General features: G+C 41.4%; 1 protein-coding gene across 1 annotated transcript in view; it reads left to right on the forward strand.

Annotated features, from left to right (window-relative positions):
• MYO5A (myosin VA) overlaps positions 1-25,201 on the forward strand; it is a gene marked incomplete at its 5' end in the record, with an annotated part of 144,462 nt that extends 119,261 nt beyond the window's left edge. The window contains 9 exons of the mRNA XM_080934342.1: positions 771-864; positions 7,532-7,678; positions 10,009-10,163; positions 11,562-11,651; positions 13,118-13,268; positions 15,098-15,380; positions 17,347-17,521; positions 19,526-19,606; positions 19,881-25,201. Of these exons, the coding sequence (XP_080790468.1) occupies positions 771-864; positions 7,532-7,678; positions 10,009-10,163; positions 11,562-11,651; positions 13,118-13,268; positions 15,098-15,380; positions 17,347-17,521; positions 19,526-19,606; positions 19,881-20,033 (1,329 nt within the window). The 3' untranslated portion in view covers positions 20,034-25,201. The remainder of the gene's footprint in view (positions 1-770; positions 865-7,531; positions 7,679-10,008; positions 10,164-11,561; positions 11,652-13,117; positions 13,269-15,097; positions 15,381-17,346; positions 17,522-19,525; positions 19,607-19,880) is intronic.
• Between the last annotated feature and the right edge of the window lie 1,520 nt (positions 25,202-26,721).

Consider the following 26,721-nt stretch of genomic DNA (forward strand, 5'->3'; position numbering starts at 1 on the left):
CAAAGTTTGTCTTTTTAAATTTATATTGTGCAAGATTTGTGGGTATCTCCTATTACCTGGCATTTGGGTCTTAATGTCAGCAGAACCCCACCCCCACCCCAGAGACAAGCTTTTGCTACATAACCCAGGCTGGCCTTGAATTCTCACTCAGACTTCCAGGTACTTGGGTTATGGTCATCTACCCTCATGCTGTGTATCAGAAAGTTCTTTATCCTGTTTGCTTACTTTTTTGTTGTTTGATTTAGTTTTGTTTGGCTTGTTTTTTTAAGGCAGTCTCAATATGTAACCCTGGCTGGCCCTGAACTCACAGAGATCTACCCACTACTACCTAATGAGTGTTGGAATTAAAGGTGTGTGCCAAAACACCTGGTTCAGCTTACTGTTAGTTTCCCCAATTTCGTAGTGTTTCTGTGTTAAGGCTAAGTTCAGACCCAGTAAAGCATAGCTGTGCTTTACTCTCGGGTCAGTCTCTTCCCAGTGCAGCCATCTCGAGTCCTCATGTCTTTGCTCAGTGCCCTCACAGGTGGCAGTGCATCTGGAGACTTCCATCACGCTGTAAAGGAGCCCACTGCAGTGTTTTAGCCTTGTCTGCACTGTAGCTGCGCCTCCTTTGTCTGCCACTCTCAGCCGGGTGGTGGCTCCACCTGTGAGCTCCTCTGCAGCTTTATGTGAAACTAACAGTGTCGTTGCTGCAATTGTGTCTGTGTACCCTTTGTGCCTGGGCTAAGGCTGTTCTGATCTTTCTGACATAATCCCCATCTTGTTCCTAGGATCTGATGGAACAACTTGAAAAGCAGGATAAAACCGTCCGGAAACTGAAGAAACAACTGAAAGTCTTTGCCAAGAAAATCGGTGAACTAGAAGGTACTTGAACATTTTTAACAGCATTTGTCAAATTTTATTTCCATTGCTAGTGACCTGGTGGAGATTTATAGGTGAGTTTTAAGAGAAAATAAACAAAATTACTTTTGACAATCTTAACCTCTGCCGAATGGAAATTTCATCTCCTATTTATGGTGATAATTTTCATAGTGACATAGCAGTAAGTTACAAAAGGAGAAAATTCACTCAGCAAACACCTAACATGCCAGAGTCTGCCCTAGTCAGTACATGTGCTTACGAGCAAGGGTTTTAGAACCAGCTTCTTGATTCCTGTCCTGTCTCTCTGCTACCTACTAGGCTCAGAATATTTGCATGTTGCTGAGCCTCTCTATGACTAAGTTTTCCCACATTCTCACTGGGAATGATAATGGCATCTCTCAAACACGATCTGTGAGAACTGAATGAGTTAATGTGGGAGATACATCTAGAATAGCAATGTAAATGCTGCACACAATCTAACTGTTACCACTAGAGATACAAAAGGGAATGTGGTAGAGTATCCTCAAAGAACTCATGATCTAATAAGAAGAAAAGAGAAATTAATCAGGAAGTATAAATTATAATTATGAAGAAACATGATTTTTAAAAATTAATCATTTCTATATAAAAAAGGTAAGCTTCTTAAGAAAAAAATCCAATGGAAGCATACTTATCTCGTCTTGTGGGTCAGTTTGTTCATCAGTAAGTTTTATTGAATGTGTCCTAAGCGTCAGGTGCTTGAGTGTAGTCATGAGTAAGACCAAAGCAACTGCTGAGTTCATTCCAACAACCCTATCATTTCTCAAGGCATTTTAGAAACAAAATTTCAAAGATAAAATTCCCTTTAAATCTTTGCAAGCATTTACCATTTTAACCACAATGATATGCTCGCCCTGGCCGTCTGTCATATTCTCTGTCATCTTTATGTCACAGAGGATAATAAGACCCCACCACTCCGTCACACGGAGCTGTGACTGTTCTTCTGTCTGACTGGGATTCCTGGCCAACCCCTGCTCATTCTTTGAGACTAAAGGCACATGTCACCTCCTCAGAAGCATCCTGACTACACCACCAACCTCATACCCTGCCTTCTGTGTTTGGTTTTTCACTCTTATGTAGTTTTACTGTTGGAATTACTGGTTTCTATACTTGACCAACAGCTTTCTGAGCATGGAAATCATCTCTTATTTCTCAGTTACAACAACGAGAATAGTTCCTGACCTGCAATAACCCTTCTATAAATATTCTTGACTGAGTAAGTTTTAAAAATATTTAGAGCATAGAGTACCATGGATGTTAACATCAAAGAGGGCTTTACTCCCTTTAATATGCAAATATTGAAATGTTTGTTTAGATATCAGAACAATTACTTTATAGCCATACATTTTTATAGACCCTTAACATTACATGATTCATGCATTACATTAAAATTTGTGAAACAGTAAGCTCTGTGGTCAGGGAGACACCCTACCTGTCAACACATGAGGTAGAGATAAATGAAGAAAGATGCCCAATGTAACCTTGAGCCTCCACATACATACATGTGCACCCACATGCTTGCATATATAAACATGCACATATACCATACATATAAATATGAAAAGAAAAATCTTTAAGCTCCAGGTTTACATATATGACCTATGTTTATTGCAGTACTTAAAAATCCAGGTTCTTTTTTACAGAGAACTTTCTACATGGAACTGGATACCATGGTAAGACAGGAGAGTATTCGTAAAAACCCTTCTATAAGGGGATTAGCCTGGAAGGCTATTAAAGTAGTACCTCTTTGCCAACATTAATGAACATGAATAAATGTAAAAAAAACATTTATCTCACATTTGAAATCAGTTTTCTTTTTTTATTGGATATGCTCTGTATTTACATTTCAAATGTTATCCCCCTTTTTCCCACTTTCATCTCCCCCTCCCATTCCCTCCATGAAGGTGCTCCCTCTCCCAAGCTCCCTCTCCCACCTCAGTTCCTTGGCTTTCCCCTACACTGGGAAAACAAGCCTTCACTGGACTAAAGGCCTCTCCTCCCACTGATGCCAGAGAATGCTGTCCTCTGCTGCATATGCAACTGGAGCCATGGGTCTCTCCATGTGTGCTCATTGGTTGGTATTTTAGTCCCTGGAGCTATAAAAGGTTTGGTTGGTTGATAATGTTGTTCTTCCCATGGGGTTGCAAACCATTTGAGCTCCTTTAGTCCTTTCTTTAGCTCCTTCATTGGGGTCCCCATGTTCAGTCTGATGGTTAGCTGAAAGCATCCTCATCTGTGTCAGTATGGCTCTGGCAGAGCCTCTGAGGAGGCATCCATATCAGGTTCCTGCCAGTTAGTACTTCTTGGCATCAGCAATAGTGCATGAGTTTAGTAGCTGCATATGGGATGGATCCCCAGGTGAGGCAGTCTCTGGATGATTTTTTCTTCAATCTCTGCTCCTCTATTTGTCCCTTTATTTCATCCCATGAGTGTTTTGTTCTCCCTTCTAAGAAGAATTGAGGCATGTACATTCTGTTTTTCCTTTTTTTGTTTTTTTGTTTTTTTTTTTTTTTAGCTTCATAAGGTCTGTGAATTGTTTCTTGGGTATTCTAAGCTTTTTGGACTAGCATCCACTTATCAGTGACAGCATACAATGAGTGTTCTTTTGTGACTGGGTTACCTCACTCAGGATGATAGCTTCTAGTTCCATCCATTTGCCTAGGAATTTCATTAAGCCATTGTTTCTAGTATCTAAGTAGTACTCCATTGTGTAAATGTACCACACTTTCTGTATCCATTCATCTACTGAAGGGCATCTGGGTTCTTTCCAACTTCTGGCTATTATAAATAAGGCTGCTATAAACATGGTGGAGCATGTGTCCTTGTTATATGTTGGAGCATCTTTTGGGTATATGCCCAGGAGTGGTATAACTGGGTCCTCAGGTAGTACTATGTCCAATTTTCTGAGGAACCTCCAGACTGATTTCCAGAGTGGTTGTACCAGCTTACAAACCCACCAACAGTGGAAGAGTGTTTCTCTTTCTCCATATTCTTGCCTGCATCTGCTGTCACCTGAGTTTTTTATCTTAGCCATTATGACTGGTGTGAGGGTTGTTTTGAATCTCAGGGTTGTTTTGATTTGCATTTCCCTGATGGCTAGAGATGTGGAACATTTCTTTAGGTGCTTCTCAGCCATTCGGTTTTCCTCAGTTGAGAATTTTTTTGTTTAGCTCTGTACACCATTTCTTAATAGGATTTTTTGATGTTCTGGAGTCTTAACTTCTTGAGTTCTTTGTATGTGTTGTATATTAGCCCTCTATCAGATGTAGGACTGGTAAAGATCCTTTCCCAATCTGATGGCTGCCATTACAGAAACTTTGCAATTTTATGAGGTTCCATTTGTCGATTCTTGATCTTAGAGCATAAGCCATTGGTCTTTTGTTCAGGAAACTTTCCCCTGTGCTCTTCCCCACTTTCTCTTTCAGTAGTTTCAGTGTACCTGGTTTTATGTGCAGGTCTTTGATCCACTTGGACTTGAGCTTTGTACGAGGGGATAGGAAAGGATCGAATTGCATTCTTCTGCATGCTGACTGCCAGTTGAACCAGCACCATTTGTTGAAGAGGCTGTCCTTTTTCCATTGAAATTTTTTAGTTCCTTTGTCAAAGATCAAGTGACCATAGGTGTGTGTGTGTTCCTTTCTGTGTCTTCATTCTCTTCCATTGATCTACCTGCCTGTCTCTGCACCAGTACCAAGTGGTTTTTATCACTATTGATCTGTAATATAGCTTGAGGTCAGGGATGGTGATTTTTTCAGAAGTTCTTTTATTGTTGAGAATAGTTTTTGCTCTCCTGGGTTTTTTGTTATTCCAAATGAGTTTTCAAATTGTTCTTTCTAACTCTATGAAGAATTCAGTTGGAATTTTGATGGGGATTGCATTGAATCTGTAGATTGCTTTTGGCAAGATGACCATTTTTATTATGTTGATCCTTCTAATCCATGAGCATGGGAGATGTTTCCGTCTTCTGAGATTTTCTTTCTTCAGAGACTTGAAGTTCTTGTCATAAAGATCTTTCACTTGCTTGGTTAAGGTCACACTAAGGTATTTTATATTCTTTGTGGCTATTGTGAAGGGTGTCAATTCTCTAATTTCTTTCTCAGCCTGTTTATTCTTTGAGTAGAGGAAGGCCACTGGTTTGTTTGAGTTTATTTTATATCCAGCTACATTGCTGAAGTTGTTTATCAGCTGTAGGAGTTCTTTGGTGGAATTTCTGGGGTCACTTAAATATACTATCATATCATCTGCAAATAGTTATATTTTGACTTCTTTCTTTCCAATTTGTATCCCTTTGGCTTCCTTTTGCCATCTAAATCAGTTTTCTTAAAATGTATGCTTTACCAGTGAGCTATTCTCAACCTTTGAAATGAAATTAAAGAGAAGTTTATATTTCAAGATGCTATTTTGGGCCATTATCAATTAGAAATCAAACTTTTCAGCTAAACTGTTCTTATAACCAAGCAAAAAAATAGTAATATTTGTGCTAGCAGCTCAAATATTGAATTGGATTGAATAAGAAAAAGTCATATTTGTTCTTAAGAAAATGTATATTGGGCTGGAGAGATGGCTCAGTGGTTAAGAGTACTGGCTGTTTTTCCAGAGGTCCTGAGTTCAATTCCCAGCAACCACATGGTGGCTCATAACCATCTGTAATGGGATTTGATGCTTTCTTCTGGTGTGTCTGAAGACAGCTACAGTGTACTCATATACATAAAATATACAAATAATTCTTTACAAAAGACAACTTATATTTTGAGTTAAATTACTTGTATCTAGATGATAAAACAAAATATGCTCCTGTGCCTAGGGCACCTGCCAAGGCGTTTTTCACACCCTTCCACAGGAGCGAATAAATATGACAAGCTTTTTTGACACTCGGCTCTTCCTCTCCAGATCTGTGTTCTACAGAAAAATATCAGTCTTTGCACAACAAAGAACTGTCTAATAAAAGTTTATTAACGTATGTTCATGTTTTTAATGTGTCAAAACATTTAAGCCCCTTTGTCTGAAATTGAAATAGCAAGATTCTTGTCCTTTCTGTGAGCTATATTAAATTAAGGAAACTTTTTAAAAGAAAAAAAATGCCAACATGTATAATTTTTAGTAGAAATTATACAGCTAAGTAGAGAGTGTTTCAAAATCTGGTCTTCATGGTGCTCTATTTTAATCTAGGAGTAGGTGTTATATCTTGATTTTCATTTTTAAAAAAGTCAGACCTGAAAGTATTCTAGAAGCCAGTTACTTTTCTGATACAAGAAAAACAAAAGCCCAAAAACTATTAAGTTATTTATCCAACACCCTGCCTGTTAGATAATAGGTCCAGAACCTCAACCTTCAATACCTGCCTATTACATATTAGGTCTAGAACCTCAGCCTTCAATACCCTGCCTGTTAGATAGTAGATCTAGAACCTTGACCTTCTGATTTCTCAGCTCTAGATCAGACTTTCTAGACTTTTCTACTTGTAAGAAATTGTCTGAAAACTGGCTAAACATGAGATTAAGATCTTTGGTGCTTTGGAGAAAAAAGGCAAATTTTCAGAAACTCTTTTCCAGGACAAAAAAAATATTAAGGAATATTTTCCTTTTGAGTTTGCAGGAATCTAGAAAAGGAAAATAGATTGTTGCAAGTTTTAGAAGGATGCCCCTATTAGAGTGCTGGGCTAAGCAGTGGCTGACTGACTGACTGTGCTACTCAGATCAGGTGATTTCTAAACATTATAAATGTAATCCTCACAGAGGTTACTTCAGGTAGGGATAGAGGTTCAAGAAGGCGTCTTCAGGTTCAGTGTCTGGGGGAGGCCTCTTTTCTGCCTCCCAGATGGAGTCTTGTTACATAGCCCTCCAAAGGAGACTTCACCTATCCTCATGAGGTTGAAGTAATCAGAAGAAAGGTGTTAGCCTTATGAGGCCTTATAAACCTGATTTTAGGCATTTTCACATCAATTAATGCTAATAAAGACTATTTTAATGGCTATCTTGATATTTTTTGAACTCAAAATTAGTGATAAATTTTAATTAAATGCCATTTTGCTTTTAATTAATAGATATTAGGTTCTTAGAACTAATAATGCTTCTGCTATCCCCTCTAGGGTGTTTTTTTTTTGTTTTTCTGGTTTTTTTTTGTTTTGTTTTGTTTTGTTTTGTTTTCTATTTGGAAGACTTGTTTGCATGATTATGGGACAGGATGTCATGTAGCTGAGGCTCATCTTATACTGGTTATACATTTGAGGATGACCCTGTATTCGATCCACCTGACTCTCCTAAATGCTGGGATTACAGGCATGCTCTGCTAGTCCTATGCTGTCCTCCCAGTCTAAATGTGTTCAACTACTTTTGGTTGAAAAAGACTTGTTTGCAAATATGTTAAATTGTATATGTTGAGGACTTTTCTGTGGTGCTGTGGATACTTTCAAAGTAAATCAGACACAAAACAAAAACCCTTGCCAGTTTTTGTTAAGACCTATGTGTTAGGCTCTGTAACTATCAGAGGGAAATTACCCTTTAATGTTGCTGTCTGCTCAGTTTGAGCAGAGATGAGGAGCTTCAGTTCTTACAGAGTCCACGTACAGGAGCATGGAGCCCTCTCAGCTTCTCTACCTGACAAACATCTCTCCCTTCTGTTTCTCCTGAAGTGGGGCAGATGGAGAACATATCTCCGGGACAGATCATCGATGAGCCTATCCGGCCTGTCAACATTCCCCGGAAAGAAAAGGATTTCCAAGGAATGCTGGAGTACAAACGGGAGGACGAGCAGAAGCTTGTTAAGAACCTGATTCTCGGCAAGTGCTCTCTGCGTGGCTAGGACTCCTTTCAGACAGGGCAGTGCTGGAGAGGCCCGTCCCCAGCGTTTGAAATCTCATTAATATTCTGTTTGAATTATTTTCTTGACCGACAAGATGGCCCAGTGGGTAATGATGCTGATTGATGCTGATGACCTGAGTTTAGTTCCAGCGCCCTGTTATGAAAGGAGAAAACAAAGTCCTGCAGGTTGTCCTTTGGCTTCCACAGACACTGTGTCACAGGCCCTCACACAGCACAGGCAGAACAAATGCATGATTTTAAAAGATAAGTTCCAACACTTCTTTTGAGACAATGATCCTGTCGTGTTGTCCAGGCTTGTCATAAGCTCCTGAGAGATACCGTCCACCTTCAGCTTTCTCGTCATTGAAGGCCATAACAGGAGCCACGGGCCAGCCACAGGAGCCGAAGTCTGAGTCATCATTTCTTACTGCATTATAGTGCTGTGGCAGTCCTTACTGAGCATTTGTTACCAGTGTGGGACATGTGTCTAGGAGCCATCTGTAAGGCTCCCTTGAAGCCAGGCTGATCAGCTCTGGATTCATATTGAGATCACACAGAAAATTTTGGTTTGGTTTTGTTTTGAGACAAGATCTCATATATAACCCATGCCAACTTAAAACATAATATGTAACCAAAGCTAACATGATAATGTAACCAAACCACAGTCCCCCATTCTCTACCTCCCATGTGCTAAGGCCTATGTGTACTTCCACTAAGACCAATATGTATGATTTGTGTTTTGGGGGAGGGGTTGTCAGGGAGCAAACCAAGGGCCTCATGAATAGTAGACAGATACTGAGCCACATCCTCAGCCCACTCAAGAAGCTCTTTTAAAAATGTTGATGGTCCCCTACTCAAAATGAAATAAGTTGGAGTTTCCAGGGAAAAGAGCTTGAGCCAAGTCTAATGCTATTCTGGAAATGTCTTGAAGATTCCCAATTATAACCACAGTTGAATGGCACTATTGTAAGCCATTTAGGTTTTTTAAATTTCTCTTTTTATTCCTTACAAATATTTATGGCTAATTATTTAGGGAAACATTTCAGTAGTATGGAAGAAAAAAGAACCAAGGAAAAAGTCTGGCAGAGTATGGAAAGGACGGGATAGCTGGGAAGGGAGTAAAGAGGCATTTCAGGGGCGTATGTCCTGGACTGGGAACCTCTAAGAGGAATGTTCAGGGAGTAAAATAAGGAAGGAGCTCATGAGCCCCTAAGTGGTGGGAAGGTAAAACCTTCAGCCTTTGCCATTCTCTCCTAGCTACCACGGTGACAGCAATCGATTGATAGTTACACCTAATTTAACATTCCTCGGTTTCATGGCCTTCACTTAGTACTATAAATAGCTTCAGAGTGCCTCAGTTTCAACATGATCATCACTTAGCCAGAAGGTGCTTTAAAAGGTAGAAGCGATAGCTAGCGAGTAAAGATGGGTGTAGAGTTTATAGACATTGTCTGGAAACACTCCTTGATGGGATGAACTGCACACAGAGAGTAGGAACAAGCTTATGTCTGCAGAAAGAACATCGGAGGCAGAAAAGGTACAAATCCTTGGGCCCTGGGTGAGAGCCATGGCATGTTCAGCAGACAACGAGGAGAGTTGTTTGTGGCAGAGTGAGCTGAGCCTGAGGAACAGCAGGCGAGATGCTATGGAGCACAATTCAGGTTTGGAATCTGATGAGTGGGTGAAGAAGCTCTTAGGAAAATTCTCAGAACAAAATTGGCATGATGTAATGTGCATTTTCTTAAGCAAGAAGCTATAATATTTAGTATTAACTGGGACTAGGAGGCAGATCTAAGAGACCAGTTTGAAAGCTATTCTAGCAACCCAAGAAGGGGTAACGTCCTAAACTGAGGAGTAGACGTAGCAGCGGCTAGATTCTGGCTGTCTTTTGCAGGGACCACTGACAGGATAAGTTGAGTGCATGGTGTGAGAAAAGTAAGGAATTTTAAGACGACGAGGTTTATGACCTGAGAAACTGAAGGTGGAGGCTCCATTAATAGAATAGATGCCACAGGGACGGACAGCTTGACTGGAGAGGCTTGGTTTAACATGCCTGAGCAGAGCCATCAGAAAGACAGTCATAAACAAGACTGGACTTCAAGGGGAAAGTCAGGCCAGGATATAGAAGTTTTATGTAGATTTGTGCCCATAGTCAATAATTAGTCTAATGAGCTGTTAAAATGCTTTTTTTTTTACTTGCTCTGAATGATTGAGCTCTTACACAACTGTGCTTTTATCTCTCACAAAACATGCCTCACAAAGGCTTTTAGGGTTACATAATTTTGTTTCTCCTTTTTTCTTTTTTCAGAACTAAAGCCACGTGGTGTGGCTGTCAATCTGATTCCAGGGTTACCAGCATATATCTTGTTTATGTGTGTGCGACATGCTGACTACCTGAACGATGATCAGAAAGTAAGATCATTGCTGACATCAACAATTAACAGCATCAAAAAAGTCTTGAAGGTCAGTTCTGCATTCTGCAGTCCTCACGGTTGCTAATGACAGTCTGTTCTTTGTCTACTGTTCTTGTTCCACTATTTCTTCCTTAGACTTGGCACAGTCTGCAGCCATTCTAGGTTATACTAGACAAGAGATAGAGATAGATAGATAGATAGATAGATAGATAGATAGATAGATAGATAGATAGATAGATAGATAGACAGATATGTAGATAGGTAAATATATGGGTGGATGGATAGATAAAGATAGCATACATAGATACTAGATGTATCTGTGTGTATAAATATGTATGTTTGTAGAAGATAGGCAGATATTAAATATATTTCTTCATGCATATATATGTATACATGTATGTATAAAAGTATGTATGTGTGTGCACATGTATGTGTGCACATATGTGCTTGCACTTGAGCGAAATTCTATATAGAGGCCAGAAAACAATCTCGAATGTTGTTTCCCAGGATTACTACTTACCTTGAGTTTTGAAACAGGCTTTCTCACTAGGACCTGGGAATCGCTGATTAGGCTAGGTTGACTCATCAGTTAGCCTCAGGAATTCTTCCATCTTTGCCTCCCCAGTTCTGGGATTATTACAAGCCACTATACCCAGTCTTTTACATGGATGCTGGGACCAGTCTCGGATCCTCATGCTTGTGCGGTAAACACCTAACCATATATCACTTAACCATATACCATTTTTAAAGATTATAGCTCCTCATATCATTTCTAAAAAAACTCCTAAGATTTAAAAAAAAAATGGTTATTTAATGCTAGGCACCTTATGCCAGGGAACTCCTATGCAAGCTATAGACAGATGTTGATGATTCTGTAACTTTGTGTGTCTCAGCTATTATCCAAAGGTTCTTTCACAAACTCACAGCCATCTCCACCGTGTCTGCTATGTGGCTGCTCAGAAACACTCTCAGATCCAGCATCTTTTGAGCCTGCACTCTCCCGTTATGGTCCACAGCCAACCAATGCCCCTGTCTACTCGGGTTCACTGCTCAGAAGTTTTGTTGTGACAGGAGTTTTAATCCAAGCTTCATCTGAGGCTGTCAGTCTCTTTTCTCCTGTTCTTTAATACAGAAATTATTATATCTTTTGTGCCTTTAGCTCTTACTGGTTCCCTTCATTAACCCCAAGCAAGTGAGTTGGTCTGGGTCAGCTGTGACTTGAACCGTTTTCTGCACAAAAGACATCTAAGCATGGGAATACTTCTCTGAAGTCAAGAAAGTAGCAAACATCAGAGAACTGGGGTAAACCCCTGATAATGCCATAAAACTAAAATCTGGTTTATTTGTGCCCTACTTTATGAAGTTTTGTAAAAGATGTGGGTCTTTTGTGTCTGCCTAGCTTTTTCCCCTAAGGATAAGACAAATTTAAACTTATTTTCTCTTTCAGAAAAGAGGTGACGATTTTGAAACTGTCTCCTTCTGGCTCTCTAACACATGCCGATTTTTGCACTGTTTGAAGCAGTACAGTGGAGAAGAGGTGAGAAAACCTGAATGGTAAAAGCAAGTCAAGTACCAGTCAGGGAATAATTACCATAAAGCAAAGTTTTTCCTAACATGTGGTGGTTTATGTAGAGTTTAAGATTGGGATATAGAGTTGCTTAAAGAAATGAATCTGTTTAGGCTAACTCCAGCACCTTAAAGGCAAACAACAAAAAATTATATGACAGCTGGGCATGGAGGTAGAGACAGTTGGGTCTCTGAGTACAAGGACAGCCAGAGCTACACAGAGAAATCCTGTCTTAAAAACAAAAACGATCACATACATATCTTTGTTTATAGTGAAGGCTCATTTGTTGTCTGGTAGAGTTTAACCAAATGTTAACTAAATGGTTGATTATAACTGAAACTGCTCACTAGGTATCTAACAATATACAGAACATGTGTGACATGTGAGTGATACGACATATCATGCAGTTGGCAGTAACCCATTTTACAGATAAGGCTCAGTGAGATTCGTCCATTAGTCTGTAACCTCTTGACCTGAGGAGAGCTGTGACTCTGCATCTGCACAGCCTGGAACCAGAGGAAGGCAGACAGAGCAGAGGACTGTCACGGCAGAATGGCAGGATATACAGAGATGAGCAGGACACCTAGGCCATGAAGGAGATCCCACTGGCCCTGCATTTAGACTGTTATCCACTAAGCTGCTCTGTCACTAGGTGGGGCCAGTGAGCAGTGTGCTTAGTGGAAAGTGACTAGAAGACATGCTGCCTCTCTGGGGAACTTGCCTTTTAAACCAATGCTACTGAAAGACTTTACTAAGATCTAACTGAAATCATCATGTAGATACTATGAGTTGGAATAAAATGATAAAGTTCATTTATTTTCTAGTTCATAAAGAAACTAGTCAAATCAAGAAGCCAATGCATGTTCCTCTGGGTGTAGTGTATATGCATAGGACTATATTTAAAGAGCCAAGAGCTAAAGAGTGTTTTCAATTATTTATTAGTGTTTGGCAGTAGACCTGCTGTTTTATCAATGAGACATATACTTTCTTAAGTCAAATTTCCCATCTTGCTATTAGAAAGCCTTAAGTATAGACTGCCAAGCTCATCTGTTATGCAAAGCTAAGCAGAAGCAGGAGATATCGGAGTGAAAACATGGGCAACAGCATTGAGAACCATGACCTGGCACTTGGTAGAAAGGCTGAGCAAGATGCAGAATGAGGCAGACAGAGACCCTTGGAGACAGTGAGGCAGACAGAGACCCTTGGAGACAGTGAGACGGACAGAGACCCTTGGAGACAGTGAGACGGACAGAGACCCTTGGAGACAGTGAGACGGACAGAGACCCTTGGAGACAGTGAGGCAGACAGAGACCCTTGGAGACAGTGAGGCAGACAGAGACCCTTGGAGACAGTGAGGCAGACAGAGACCCTTGGAGACAGTGAGGCAGACAGAGACATTGGCTTTCTGTGCACCACTAACATTGTGTTGATTCCAGGGCTTCATGAAACACAACACGTCTCGTCAGAATGAACACTGCCTCACCAATTTTGACCTTGCTGAATATCGGCAAGTACTGAGTGACTTGGCCATTCAGATCTATCAGCAGCTAGTGAGGGTGCTAGAGAACATTCTTCAGCCAATGATAGGTAAGACCAGTGTCGCTGAGCATTACAGCTCATACATGCTTGCTGACACAGGTGACATGAGGCCAGTGATACATGTGACACGCATGTGTTCATGTGGAGAACATAAAGTGCTAAGTATGACAGAAATCAGCCTCCACATGACTGGAGCACTTAGAATCCATGTTTCCATCCTCTGTCTGAAGACTGAGCTCTGTCTTCTTTCTAGCAATAGACTTTGCTCCTTTGTCTAAGCTGCTGTGGCACTATTTTGCAGAGCCTCTTAGGAGACCACTGAAAACCAAGGGGGTTGGGATGGGTTCGTACTTTGCCTGATAGTCTACAGTAAAATGGCCAGGAAGGCACTGTAGCAACAAGAGCCGCTATTGTAGGTGTGTGCTGGACACTCCGTTGTTGTTGTGTGGTATATCTCCTGGAAATGTCTAAGGCAAGTTGGTTTAAAGTCATGTTTCCTGTTGGCTGAGTGGCACGTGTACTTGTGATTATAAATGTAAATGAAATAAGTCCAGCCACCTCCCTTTAACTCTGCGTGGTCATTTGTGTGTTGTTCTATCTGATCCCCTGGGGAGGCACGGATTTGTAGGTGTTTAATGTAGCAAGTTTGTGGGGTTTATTTTTATTCAAATTACCAAATGCTGTTATCTCCAGGCAAATTAGAGGCTTTTCACTACTTCAGGCTTGCGTTATGCCTTCCCTTGACCATGTGTTTTCCACATTTCTACATTTTTACCTCCCTTGGTGAGCTCACACATTTCATTTTCTTTCAGAGGCCCGTAGTTAAAATAGCTGGGCACATACAAATCTGAGGAGGTCATATGAGACGGCAGTTTTCCCTTCTCTTGTGCTTTAGAAGTTGTACATTTAAAACACTGTAGGTTGGCCAAACGCAGAAAGTAACAGCGGCAACAAATAACTTCCACTAATCTTTTTTGTCCTTTGCCTATGTGTGCTCACTGAACAGATAGTTTGCCTCTAAGCCTCCCATTCTGGCTCCATCTCCCAGTCATCTAATAGCAACAACAAATGCTTTGAATTAGTATAGTATAGGGTTAGTGAGGAGCCGAGCTTAGCACAAGGAAACAGAAAAACAATCTGGATGTAGTGATTTCAAGGGCCTCCCAGGCAGGGCGTGAGCATCTGAGTAGACATGGCAGAAGTTGTCTGAGGAAGCTCTAGCCAAACACTGAGAGATGAAACAGCAGTACAAGAACAGAGAGTAACTAAGTCTATCCACCGTCGCTCTGCAGTGTGAGGACAGGGGGGCTCAGCTCTCCAGCTCCACACCATCAGCTCTGACAGGCCTCCTCCAAGACTGCTTCCCAAGCCTTGCCTTTCTTACTGTCTTGTTATTGTTTTGTTGTTGTTGTTTGGATTTGTGGCTTTTTCTTTAATATCTGAGATCAAATACAAAGAACACTTATTTGACCACTCTCAAAAACTTCTGATACCACATGCAACTGTAACCCCAAAGCTGCTGCTTACTTTAGAAAATGCAGCAGTAAGATTACTTAATACTGTGGGAGATTGTTGCACTTAAAGAATTTCATTAAAGTTTAAAATCCAAAGGCTTATTCTTGGGACAGTTCCTTCTCCCACTATTTTCATCCTCTGACCATTTTCTAAAGTGTGTGTATTTGTGTGTGTGTGTGTGTGTGTGAGAGAGAGAGAGAGAGAGAGAGAGAGAGAGAGAGAGAGAGAGAGGGAGGGAGAGAAGGAGGGAGGGAGAGAAGGAGGGAGGGAGAGAAGGAGGGAGGGAGAGAAGGAGGGAGGGAGGGAGGGAGGGAGAGAGATCTTACCTCTGAATCATCTTAACACTTAAAATATTTCTACAGTCTCTGGCATGCTAGAGCATGAAACAATTCAGGGCGTATCTGGGGTGAAGCCCACAGGGCTCAGAAAGCGAACCTCCAGTATCGCAGATGAGGGCACCTACACACTGGACTCCATCCTGCGGCAGCTCAACTCCTTCCATTCAGTCATGTGTCAGCATGGCATGGACCCAGAGCTAATCAAGCAGGTGGTCAAGCAGATGTTCTACATTGTGGGTGCCATCACCCTGAACAACCTCCTCCTGCGCAAGGACATGTGCTCCTGGAGCAAAGGCATGCAGATCAGGTGAGCAAACACCAACACGTGTGACATCCTCTTGTCACAGGCCTGCTTGCCTGTGGATGATGATTTGTTTCTAAGCAGTGCCACGTGGCCAACAGCAAGGGAAGGACTGGTATAGAGCCAGTTCTTCGGCCTAGACGGGTTCTCATTGCTCAGGAGGAAACTGCTCATCTGTTAAGCGACCTTGTAGGAGTATAGAGATGTGCAAGATATACTACAATATACATTTTCTCTCCTTTCTTATTTGATTACATAGTAAGAAAATATTAGAAAAAATGAAAACTTATAATATTTTATCGTTATTCTTAGAAATATCTTTCCATATTAGGAATATAAATAAGAATAGACCTAACAGGGTCTGGAGAAGTGTCTCAGTGGTTAAGACACTTACTGTCTCTTATACCCAGGTCAGGCTCAGCACCTACAAGCTGGTTCACACTCTGTAATTCCAGTTCCAGCTGGCCTCTGTGCACACTGCACATGCATGGCACATATACACATACCCAACCAAATACATTTTTCCTTTTTAAATTTTTAAGTTAAAGTTAAAGAAAAATAATAGGTCCAAAGAGATCATGTACTAACACTTGAATCTGAAGACAGACTACACTCCATTTTTCACTTGTTTTAGTTTCTTGCTTGTTTTAAAGAAACTGGTCTTGGACCCACAATCCTGTTTCAGCTAGGAATACAGGCATGTACCAGACATGCCCAGCGGCTACTAAATTTTATACCCACTATTCCTTACGTTGCCTCATTATTGTGACAGAACTGGATCTGGGGAGCAAACGGTTATTCTGAAGCATCTGGTATGTTCACCAGTGGAAAACAAAGGGATTTTCATCAGGTGGTAGTGGTGCACATCCTTAATCCCAGCACACAGGAGGCAGAGGCAGGTGGATCTCTCTAAGTTTGAGGCCAGCCTGGTCTACAGAGCAAGTTCCAGGAAAGCCAGGGCTACACAGAGAAACCCTGACTCAAAAAAACTAAAAAAGGAAAAAAAGGGGGGGTGGGGAGTTTATAAAATCTATAGTTAGTATTAGAAACTGTAGTGTTCTGTATTCACCGTTCTTACGCATATTTCACTTTAAGGTGTAACCTCCATTCAGAGATTCTAACTTTGTGAAGTTGTCTGATCTTGTGTTTAAGATAGCTTCATGTAACCAGGCTAATCTCAGACTCACAGTATAGCCAAAGATAACTTTGAACACCTGATCGTCCTGCCTCTACCTCCCAAGTGAAGCCACTACACCCAACTGCAGTCACTCCTCTTCATCACAAGGCCTCCGTCTGCCTGAAGACTGAATTGTGACCGTGTGTCCATCTACCTGAACTGTAGTTGAAATCTGTCACATAGCTGGGCACCTCTTCAAACCCTAGCATATGTGGAGTCTTTGTCTCTTCCAAGAGAGTTCCCTTGCTCTCCTCTTCTATCTATAGGCTTTCTCAGGCCACTCTCCCCTTTGCCAGGCCCCTTCCCCAGGGAGGTTTGAGTACAGGGCATATGTTGAGGCATCTGGCTGTTCACTTACCCTTTTTGGCGTCTTCTTAAGGAAGACAGAGTGCATGAAGAATCAAGAGATTTATCCTGCAAAGGGAACCAGAATTTCAGAAGCCAGAAATACATTCTAGGCAGCTGTTTAATAAGGACTGAGTCACATGATAGATCCAGTTTTGTTTATTAGCAAGTCTAATAACTGTTCCTCTGGGGACTTTGTTTTCATCTTTCAATAAAGAGTTGCAATCTCTTGTCATTCAGTCTTACATAATTACAATTATAAGCCTCATGACTTTATAATGATAAATGTTAAAGCACAGCTGATTAGATTTTAGAAAATTGAATAAAAATGCTACCTGTCACATTAACTGACAAGGCTACATACACAAAATTAAGACATTTATGACAGCATTCTGGAAATTTACATTTTCTCTCATTCTCTCTTACATTGTCTCTTTATTTTTGGCATAGGTACAATGTCAGTCAACTGGAAGAATGGCTACGTGACAAGAATCTGATGAACAGTGGGGCCAAGGAGACTCTGGAGCCTCTCATCCAGGCCGCTCAGCTTTTGCAAGTGAAAAAGAAAACTGACGATGACGCAGAAGCCATCTGCTCCATGTGCAACGCCCTGACCACGGCCCAGGTACTGCAGCCCATCACAGGCCCCACGCATCGTAGTCTTCCCACAGGAGCGGGGAGAAGTCAGGCCGAGAAGATCCACGTCAGTATAAATCTGGAGGAGAGGGGATTTTATTGTCAGTTACTCTCAGTGCTGCTCATAGTCATGTGGAGATATTCTGCAAAGAGTAAGTGCAGAGTGCCTTGGAATGTTCCAGGCCCTGCAGCACAACCTGGAATAAAAACAAAGTCCCTGCCCTCATGAGGGACACAGTCTGTGGAGCTCCAGTTCCATGAAGTTATTTCTGTTATTCAATAGTTAATGGCTCTTTAGATTTTTCTGTTGAGGCCAAAAACATGGCTGAGGCAGTAAAGGCAGTCACTGGCAAGCCTGGTGACCTGAGACCCACAGGTGGGAGAAGAGAACCAACTCCCAAGGGTTGTCCTTTGACCTCCACATGCATGCTCTGACGCTGCCCACGTACACAGAATAATTCTTTCTCTCAGTCAGTCCTAGCTGTGATTAATTCCCATCACAGTATCTTATTGTGGAGGTAATTATTTTACTTAATAAGAAATCTCCACCTTCATGAGCTAAGTAGGGAAAACAGAAATACCTGAAGCTAACAACATCCAAAAAATGTAGCCTGTTCTGTTCTTACTGCTTTACAAGAAGCACTGACAGCCTTTTCTGAGAGGTGCCACTCAGCAGCCTTGAACCTAAGGCAGGGTCAGCACAGGACTGTATCGGGAAGACAGCAGCAGCCAAAGGAAGGCCTCAGAAGTGCCTGCTGTCCTCTTCACGGTATTTCATCTCCCTGGTGCTTAGCTCTTCGTCTTTGGCCATGTGACCACTTCACTCAGGGAAAACCATTGGAATCAGCCACAGCTTCTTGGTGCCGAAATGTACAGGAACTGCTGCTGTAAATTTACTTTTGAGTGGAATTTCGTTCCTGGCAATGGTCTTGAGGTCTTCCCCATTTCTGCCAAGTACGGGAAGTAATGGGACAGTGAGGAAACCCAGAGCAGATGTTTTCTGTCCTCCAGCTTTTAGAGAACATGCTCCAGTACTTAATATTTCCATGTTACTGCATGCCCCAAAGAGTTAAGCAGGTCTTTAATTAGGTTATTTACTTGACTTATTTGGCAGATTTTAGTGAACAGTCCTCTGCACAGCTTTAAGCCTGAGTCAAGTATGTCACTCACAGACCTTATTCCATGTGTCTCTGCTGCCGACCACACTCTTCGCCTATAGGCTGGCATTGTCCTGTACTTAACTAATGTAGATGTAAATAATGTAGATGTGGCTGTGATAGCTGTGTGTTAGCACAGCTTTAAACAATAACTTGAAAATGAGGCTGGGGATGGTGGTACAGGCTGTAATCCTAGCACATGGAAGCCTCGGTAAGAGGACGGCAAGTTTAGACCAGCCTAGGCTGCGTAGGAAAACCACCTCTCAAAACAACAGTGCATAAACTTATGAACCGTACATAAACAGTGGTGTTCTGGAGACTAACTGGGGCTACAAAGTGAATTCCAGGCCAGCCTGAGGTACATAGAGATCTGTCTCAAGCCCTCTATTCTAAACATGAGTTTTTAAGATTGTTTAAAACCAGTAATATTTAATTCCGTAATTTTAATATGGTCAGGCATGCTTTAATGTAAAGACAGCAAGTTGCAGAATAACATACTAGAATTCATTCCATTTGTATAAACATATCAAAAGCCAGAACATGAACAAATAGCTCAGGGGTGGCCCAGACCATGGGTAGCCATTGCTTCTCCAGGAGGTGGAGGAGAGTTTAGACTGTTGGAATGGTTCTCTGAGTTTTCTCTTCTTAAAATGCTCCATGAATACATTCTCTTGTAACACTTCAAACACAAAGGCAAGTGTGCCCTTCGGTTCCTCCTTCCCTCTCTCCCAGCTCACCCAGGTAAAACTAAAAGGGAGGCACAGCAGGTCCTTCCCACTCACGAGATCACGCCGAGCCAGCATTTGTGAAATAGTCTTTTCCCTCTATCTCTCCAGATCGTCAAAGTGTTGAATCTGTACACACCTGTTAATGAGTTTGAGGAAAGGGTCTCTGTTTCATTTATCCGCACTATACAGGTAAGATACTTTTCTTTCTTACGGATTCACCACATGGTCATTTGAATGGAATATTCACAATGTTTTTGGAAAGATAATATGTTTTTATCTTTTGGTTTTTCCATTTTACTTATTTTGTAGTGCATGGACTTTTTTATATAAGTTTATAGTCCATAAATATTTCTAATCAAAAATTAATATTTTCATTAAATTTTTAATAGAAATTTTGGTAGAAAAATATCTTACAAAGTAGAAGGATTGATACCCTGTTTGTCTTTTTTCTTAATCTTCTCAGATGCGGTTACGAGACAGGAAAGACTCTCCACAGCTGCTTATGGATGCAAAACACATCTTTCCTGTCACTTTTCCCTTTAACCCATCCTCCCTGGCCCTAGAAACCATCCAGATTCCAGCCAGCCTGGGCCTGGGCTTCATTGCACGGGTCTGAAGTGCTGACCAAGCACATGTAGAGAATGCATCTCTCCTCAGAATATGAACAGTTGTTTCCAGTGAGCTACTGAAAATACATTTTTAAAGAAAAATTACTGATTATCTCTCACAGAAGATGTTAACTGGAAAACCTCCCCAGAATCCTTTCGATCAGGAAGACACTCCTTGCACCTTTAAGCAACATTCATTCTTTATCAGTTGGGAGCCCTGAGTTTACCGACAGCTGAATGGTGGCAGGGAGGAATGAAAGGAAGAATAAAAGGGGCGTGTCTTCAGCTGTCAGCATTTAGTTTAAATCGTTAGTGCTGCATTTAAGTGGCATACAAAATACAACCCCACATGTATGAACTGTTATGAACAAGGCACAAAGAACTGAAGAGAATCACTGAATACATATCATAGCAGTTAGGAGCCAATCATGGTGATCTTGTCAAACTGGATCAAAAAATAAACTGGCAACATTAAAGTAACTGGCCAAGTCACTTCCTTATCTGTGGCATACTGATGTGAAAGACGCTGTTTGCTAGGCAGCGTTGATGCCCGTTTGTACTGTAGCTTATGAGCATCTTAAATGGCTGCTGTGTGCTGTCTCCTGACTTAAGTTGATAGTCTTATTAGACAGTACAAAATAAGCTTCTCTTTCATCAGCTTGTTTACAATTCAGCCAGATCAGTTCTAAGCGGATTATATGCAGTTGTCCACGGGTTCATCGGCATGAGTAGACACTGGGAAGTAGAGTTAGACACAATGGCTGTTGATGTTATTGCTAACCAGGGCATTTTACATTGTGTGGATATCACATCATGGTAGAGTGTTGTATAAATTTGCTTATTCTTAGTTCCCAAATCTGATTCTTGCCATGCATATATTCAACCTTGATGAGTTTTCTTTTTAATTTATTAAGTGTTAGTTTCAGTCACTATCTAGAAAGGACTATCAGAATATTTATGATTAAGATCTTGAAACTGATTATCCTATAAGTTATTCAAAATAGGCATATAAATAAATCATTATAATTCAGAGGGTTTAAGTGTTGCAACCTCTATAAATGTTCTCAGATACCACTGGATACTTTAAAAACATCATATTATAAATACATTAAGATTTATGTAAGAAATATAGGAAAACTATTAATTTTATATAGGATTTGGCTCAGTAAGACCCAGATTCTGTACGCTTTCATTATGAAATTCTAATTAAGCATATCCTCCATTTTTTTCTGGAAATCTTATACAATAAATCCTTTGGGTTTTGCAAGAGCAAACACTTAGCTTTCATTCCTCTGGTTGTTAATTACAATCATCAATTTGTATAGTTTAACTGTAAAATGGTCTATAACAGTGACACTTAAATATGTGCAATATTACTGAGAGCTCAGCGATTTCAAGTCAGTGATAGATACTGTTACTAAACAGTTATTGCTCATTATTGTACTGGAGCCTGAATGTGTTTGTTTATAAAGGAAGAGGGTTGGACAGCTGGTTGTTCTAGCCACTTCCCTGTTTACAGTTCACTCATGCTTGGTTCCTAGAGAAACAGGGTCACGGTGACTCTGTCCTGTTGTGAAGACCAGTGCTTAGTGCCTGTCAGTCCCTCAGTCACGAGTTTATGTAGCCACAATCTTTTCTTAACACACATCATGTATGTACTTCAGAACACTCTAATTATTTGTATTATTTGAAAGTTACTTAAGAGTAATTTTTGTTACATGATAAACTTTGTTGTTGTTGTTGTTTAGGCAATTTTGGGTTTTGTAGTGCTAGGAACTGAACCCAGGTCCTCATGTGTTAAATAAGTCCTATCACTGAGCTACTCTCTCCACTCTTTATTCAGTCCCAGTACAGTTATTTATTTGTAGAACCTAAAACACTACTCAACCATCTTCAGTTTTCCGGCTTTTCAGTACTGTTTCCGTGAACAGTTAATGGTTGCCACCGTCTCACTAGTACTGAGTGTGTCAGGTAGCATAGAGGGGAGCGGGTGGAAGAACTTGCTGAGCAAACAGAGCCCCGTGTAGGCTGTCTTTCCTCACTCAGCCCTGGCAGGCCGCCCACACCCTGCTCCCAGCTTAGTCCTGAGTGGGATGCTGATGCACCCTGAGTCTTGTCTTCGGGACCATGCTGTCATAACTTGTTGTCCCTGAAACCCCATTTTCCTACTTCAGACATTTGTGCCCTACAGTTTCTAGCACTTTCATTTTTCTCTGTTGTCAAGAGCTGGAGCTCCTGTTCTATAGCTGTTCCCATTTTGTGGCTCTCCTGTTTCGGTGACAATGCTTCAGTCTCTGACTCCAAGCTTCAACTCTTCCACGCTTCTTCAGAACCCTGGTGGTGATTGTGTGCACTGCTTTGTTAACGGGAGGCACAGGCTTGTGCTCAGGAGGCGACCTTTGGGCTGAGTGAAATGTACTCACCTCCATACTCCTAGCTCCAAACACACACACACACACACACACACACACACACACACACAGCCTTTCCCCTGTCTGTCCCATCCCCCACGTCCCTAATCTCACCAGCCTGCTGGTTTTCTGTGGCCCTGGCTGACATGCATGGGACTCACCTGACGTCTGTATACAGTCCCATCCTGTCCTCCCTTCTCTACTCCTGATCATTATCACTGATTGTCCTCTCTGTAATCCTGTGTAGTCCTGTGACATGCTTGGACTACAAAGGAGCACAGCGGGTCTGACTCGCAGGAGCCCCTCCCAGTAGCCACCTCTCTCCTGCTACAGATGCAGCTCACTCCCTTGGGATCCACGGTGAGGAGAGAAGCAGTTTCTCTCCCCTTCCTGCAGCTTTTCTTAGCCCCAGGCCTGAATCTGCCTTAGAGTAGCTCAAAATGGGGAAAGATAAACAGGAATCAAAACACACAAAGGACAACGAGGTGGTTCCTTTGGAGCTTTGAACATTCTATGTTACCTGGCACTGCTTTAGAAAGCAGATGTACAAAACTGTAATCCAAAGCCAAGGGATAGTGGATGTAGATCTGTCTACAGTTCAGATGGCCTGCTTTGTTACTGATCCACTTCAGAGAATCACTTCAGTAGCTAAAGAAAGACTCCTTATGGGTGAATAAGTGTGTGCAGTATGCATATTCTTTAATAGTGTATACAGAAGACTATGAAAATACTTCAGGTCTCAGTGTCTGGTTAAATTGACAAGTGTCTTGAGAAATTAGTTTTCTGACAATTGTAAGAAAAGAGGAGCTGTCATGACCCTGAGAACTCCACTTGGACTCCCTCTCCCTCTCACACAGTCACCAGTTGAGAGTTCTTCAGGAAGCATGGTCAAGGGTCCTCTGGGTAACATCAACCTGTTAGGATGAAGAGCAAATGTTCGTGTGTGACGATGCATGGCCCTGTTGAGAGTAGTGCAGAAATACCCATAATGCATGTGCTTCACGCCAGCAACTCTTCTGTTACCTCACTTCCTCACGGCGTCCATAGGAGACAGCTCCCACAATCATTGGGGGTGATGATTTGGGACAATGGTATGGTCAGTGTGACTCACTGGGGGGTGGCACTGCCCTTTAGCAATGAGGGCAGAGGCTGTCCTGTCTCTCCTGATGCTGTGGGCTACCCTGGGCTAGTAAGGGTGCTCTTTGTCTTTATTGACATGTGGGAAATGACAAATGATGAGCACTTACTTCCTGCACAGCGCTTACAGCAGCAGCTGTGACTAGGCTCGCCTTTGGTGGTGAACCAGTGCTCCTGACAGGGTGTCAGAGACTCTCTGAACTAGAAGGGCAGGAAGGAGTGAAGACCTCAGATGTGAAGAGGCAAGGCAGGCCACTCTCCACACCCATGAGGTTTCCCTTGAGAGCCCCTAGCTGAACTATTCAGCCTCCAGAGAATGCTCTAGTTTTAGTCTGAGGCACAGAGGAACCCAGGACACTAAGTACCTCCCTCCCTGGGGCCGTCTGCCACTGGTGAATCAGTGTAAGCTTGGAAGTGCCACAGCACGCTCTGCAGGGGAGGGGCTAGCTGTGCTGTGGGCCTGCATGCTTGAGGCCACAAGCATTTTGTGGTAAGTGCTTTGTAGTTTGTTCTCAGGCTGTGCTGTGAGGGCCGCCTTAACCCTTGCCCCTTCCCTTTTAGAGCTGCCTTAAGTTCCCCAGAACTTGTCCTCAGTGAGGGGTATCTTGCCATGTTTCTCAAGGTTTTGTAAGGATTTGGATTGGGTCTGGCTTCCAACCACTTATTTCTTTCTCCCCTTCCTGCATCTCCTGCTACCTATGTACTGTCATTTCCAACCAGAGGTTAGAATTTATAAAGCAACCAGTGAAATGTTAGCTGTAGGAATATTTCTGGATTAGTGCGACTCCCTGTGACAGTAAGCAAATTAGCATGCATGGAAGCAGGAAGGAAGCCAGTGTATTCATGGGTGTCTCGCCTTTCACTAACCCTTTCTAATAAAGGCAAAAATACAACTCTAAAAACTCTGTGTGGACATCCTTTTAACATGTAAAGGTGCCCTACTGTAAAAGGCTGAGTAAAAACAGGAAAATAGCTGTATTAAGTTCTAATCCATTGTAGTACCTAAACTAACTTTAGAGTTATAGCCAATTTTTCAATAGGTCAAAAAGCAAAAGATGCCATGTCAAACACCTCCTGAATGCATTTTATACATCTTTTTTTATATATAATTTGGTCTCCTAAAAAAAATGTTCCTTAGCTTAACTTAATGGGTAGAATTAGACTCAGAACATATCTGAAAACAACTAACATACATTTCCTCAGCACTATGATACTGTTTGGAATAGTTGGGGAAGTTTTAGGTTTGTTTTTAAAGGTTGAAATTTCCGTGTATAATTTAATGCTTGGAAAGTTAATCTATCCCCATGAGTTTTCCAGAGTCAGTAGTTTCAAATAACTTATTGTTACTATGTGTTATAGAATCTTAGCCTCGCTAAGTCATGTGAGCCACAAAAGGTGATTTCTCCTTTAAGTGTGGATATGTGTTGTGATTTATGATCCACAATTATGTTCTTTTGTGCATTCCTAAAGTAAATGATTTTTCCTGTGTTTTTGGAAAGGTTTGATTGTTCCAGCAGTATTGTGCAGATGAGTTCATGGCATTTAACATACTGTGGTTTTATTTTAACTGTTTATCACTCTATGAAATGGACCTGCCTTTGACATACAATAAATGGGACATTGCAGTTTTCAAATCTTTTTCTTCCTTGGATCGGGAGAAAGAATTTTCTTGATCTACAGAGTTAATCTCTGCAAAGTGGTTAGTCAAGGAAGCAGAAATGCCAAACAGTGAGAGGTATCACCAGGCCTCTCTGGATCTAAACTGAACCCATTCCAGAGTATCATACAGGAAATCTTCTCGAATGTTAATAATTCACCTCATAACAAAAGCCTTGGAAACATGAGTTTTTCACTGGGAATTACCTAATGCTAAAAGGAAAGCCAAAACAATATCAGAATAACATTTTATGCTCTAAATTTATAGCTGTCTTATGTGCTTGGTGTATATTTGTCATTAGTGCTGTATTCTAGCCAATGTAGAAAAGTGTTGAAATAAAGATAAGGATATAAAGAAACGTTGTCTTTGTGTATAAACCCATTTCACATTTTAAAACAACAAAACAGATTGTTACTCTGAAGATTAATTGTTGTAAGTGTAGTCTCAGGTCTTAGAAATTGAAATTTGTTCATTCTCTGCCTATGCTAGAGAACAGCAATGTAAAAACTGCAAGCGCTTCAGCAAGGAGATCAGCCAAACAGCCGAGGGACTGTGGCTGCTTGCATATCCTGGGATCCTCGGGCAGAAAGATAGAACCTAGGAATTTGGGGCTTCCAAAAGTTTAAGATTTGTGTCCAAAGTTCAGCTTTTAATGCAGTAGGAGAGGAGACAAATGTGCAGAACAGGATAAAAGTCAGAGGGTATGTGTGTGACAGTCCTCTGGCCAGAGAAAGAACAGTCTGCGATTGATGTAGTCTCATCTTTAATAATATGGAAACATAAGCGTTAAGTTCTACCATAGACTGTCCCACTTGCACATAGGAAAAGTTCACTCATCAGACTCATTAGCAAGGATTTTCCTTTCCAGGGCTCTACAGCAAGCCCTAGAAATGTAGCAGCAGGAATTATATTCAGCAGCTAACCCATGGAGATACATAGCCTTCTGTACATGAAGATGTTACCAAATCATGAAAAAAAAAAAACAATATTTGAAACAGTTTCTAAATAGATTAGACTCAATCAGGGTTATCTCTCCAAAGTAAAATCACTCTCATTATGACATTTGATATTATTGTATTCTTTTCTGAAATATGGGATAAAAGTCAAATTAAGCTTGACCCCAAAGGGAATTCATTTCCTGACATAACTTGAGTCAGGGGATGTGTGTGTTTGTGTGTGTGTGTGTGTGTGTGTGTGTGTGTGTGTGTGCACGCGCGCCCAGATGACAGATTCCAACATGGCATTTATTACCCAGAGCAAGACCTGGGAATTTATGCAGTTGCCCCCTCAACATGCCTACTGTGCTGCTGAAACCAAAGACTGGACATCGAGGGAGAGTGACAACATAAAAACTGTCTTGAGCTCTTATTAGCATGGTCTCAACCACTATGGGTAGGCCAGACATTGGTGGTCAAAGAAAATATAGGCTAGACAAGTTCAGAAGAGAACTCAAGTCCTGAGGTAGCTTCGTCTGGGGAAGTGGTGGAGGGG

Source organism: Micromys minutus (assembly GCF_963924665.1).
Source record: "Micromys minutus genome assembly, chromosome: 21".
NCBI lineage: Eukaryota > Metazoa > Chordata > Mammalia > Rodentia > Muridae > Micromys > Micromys minutus.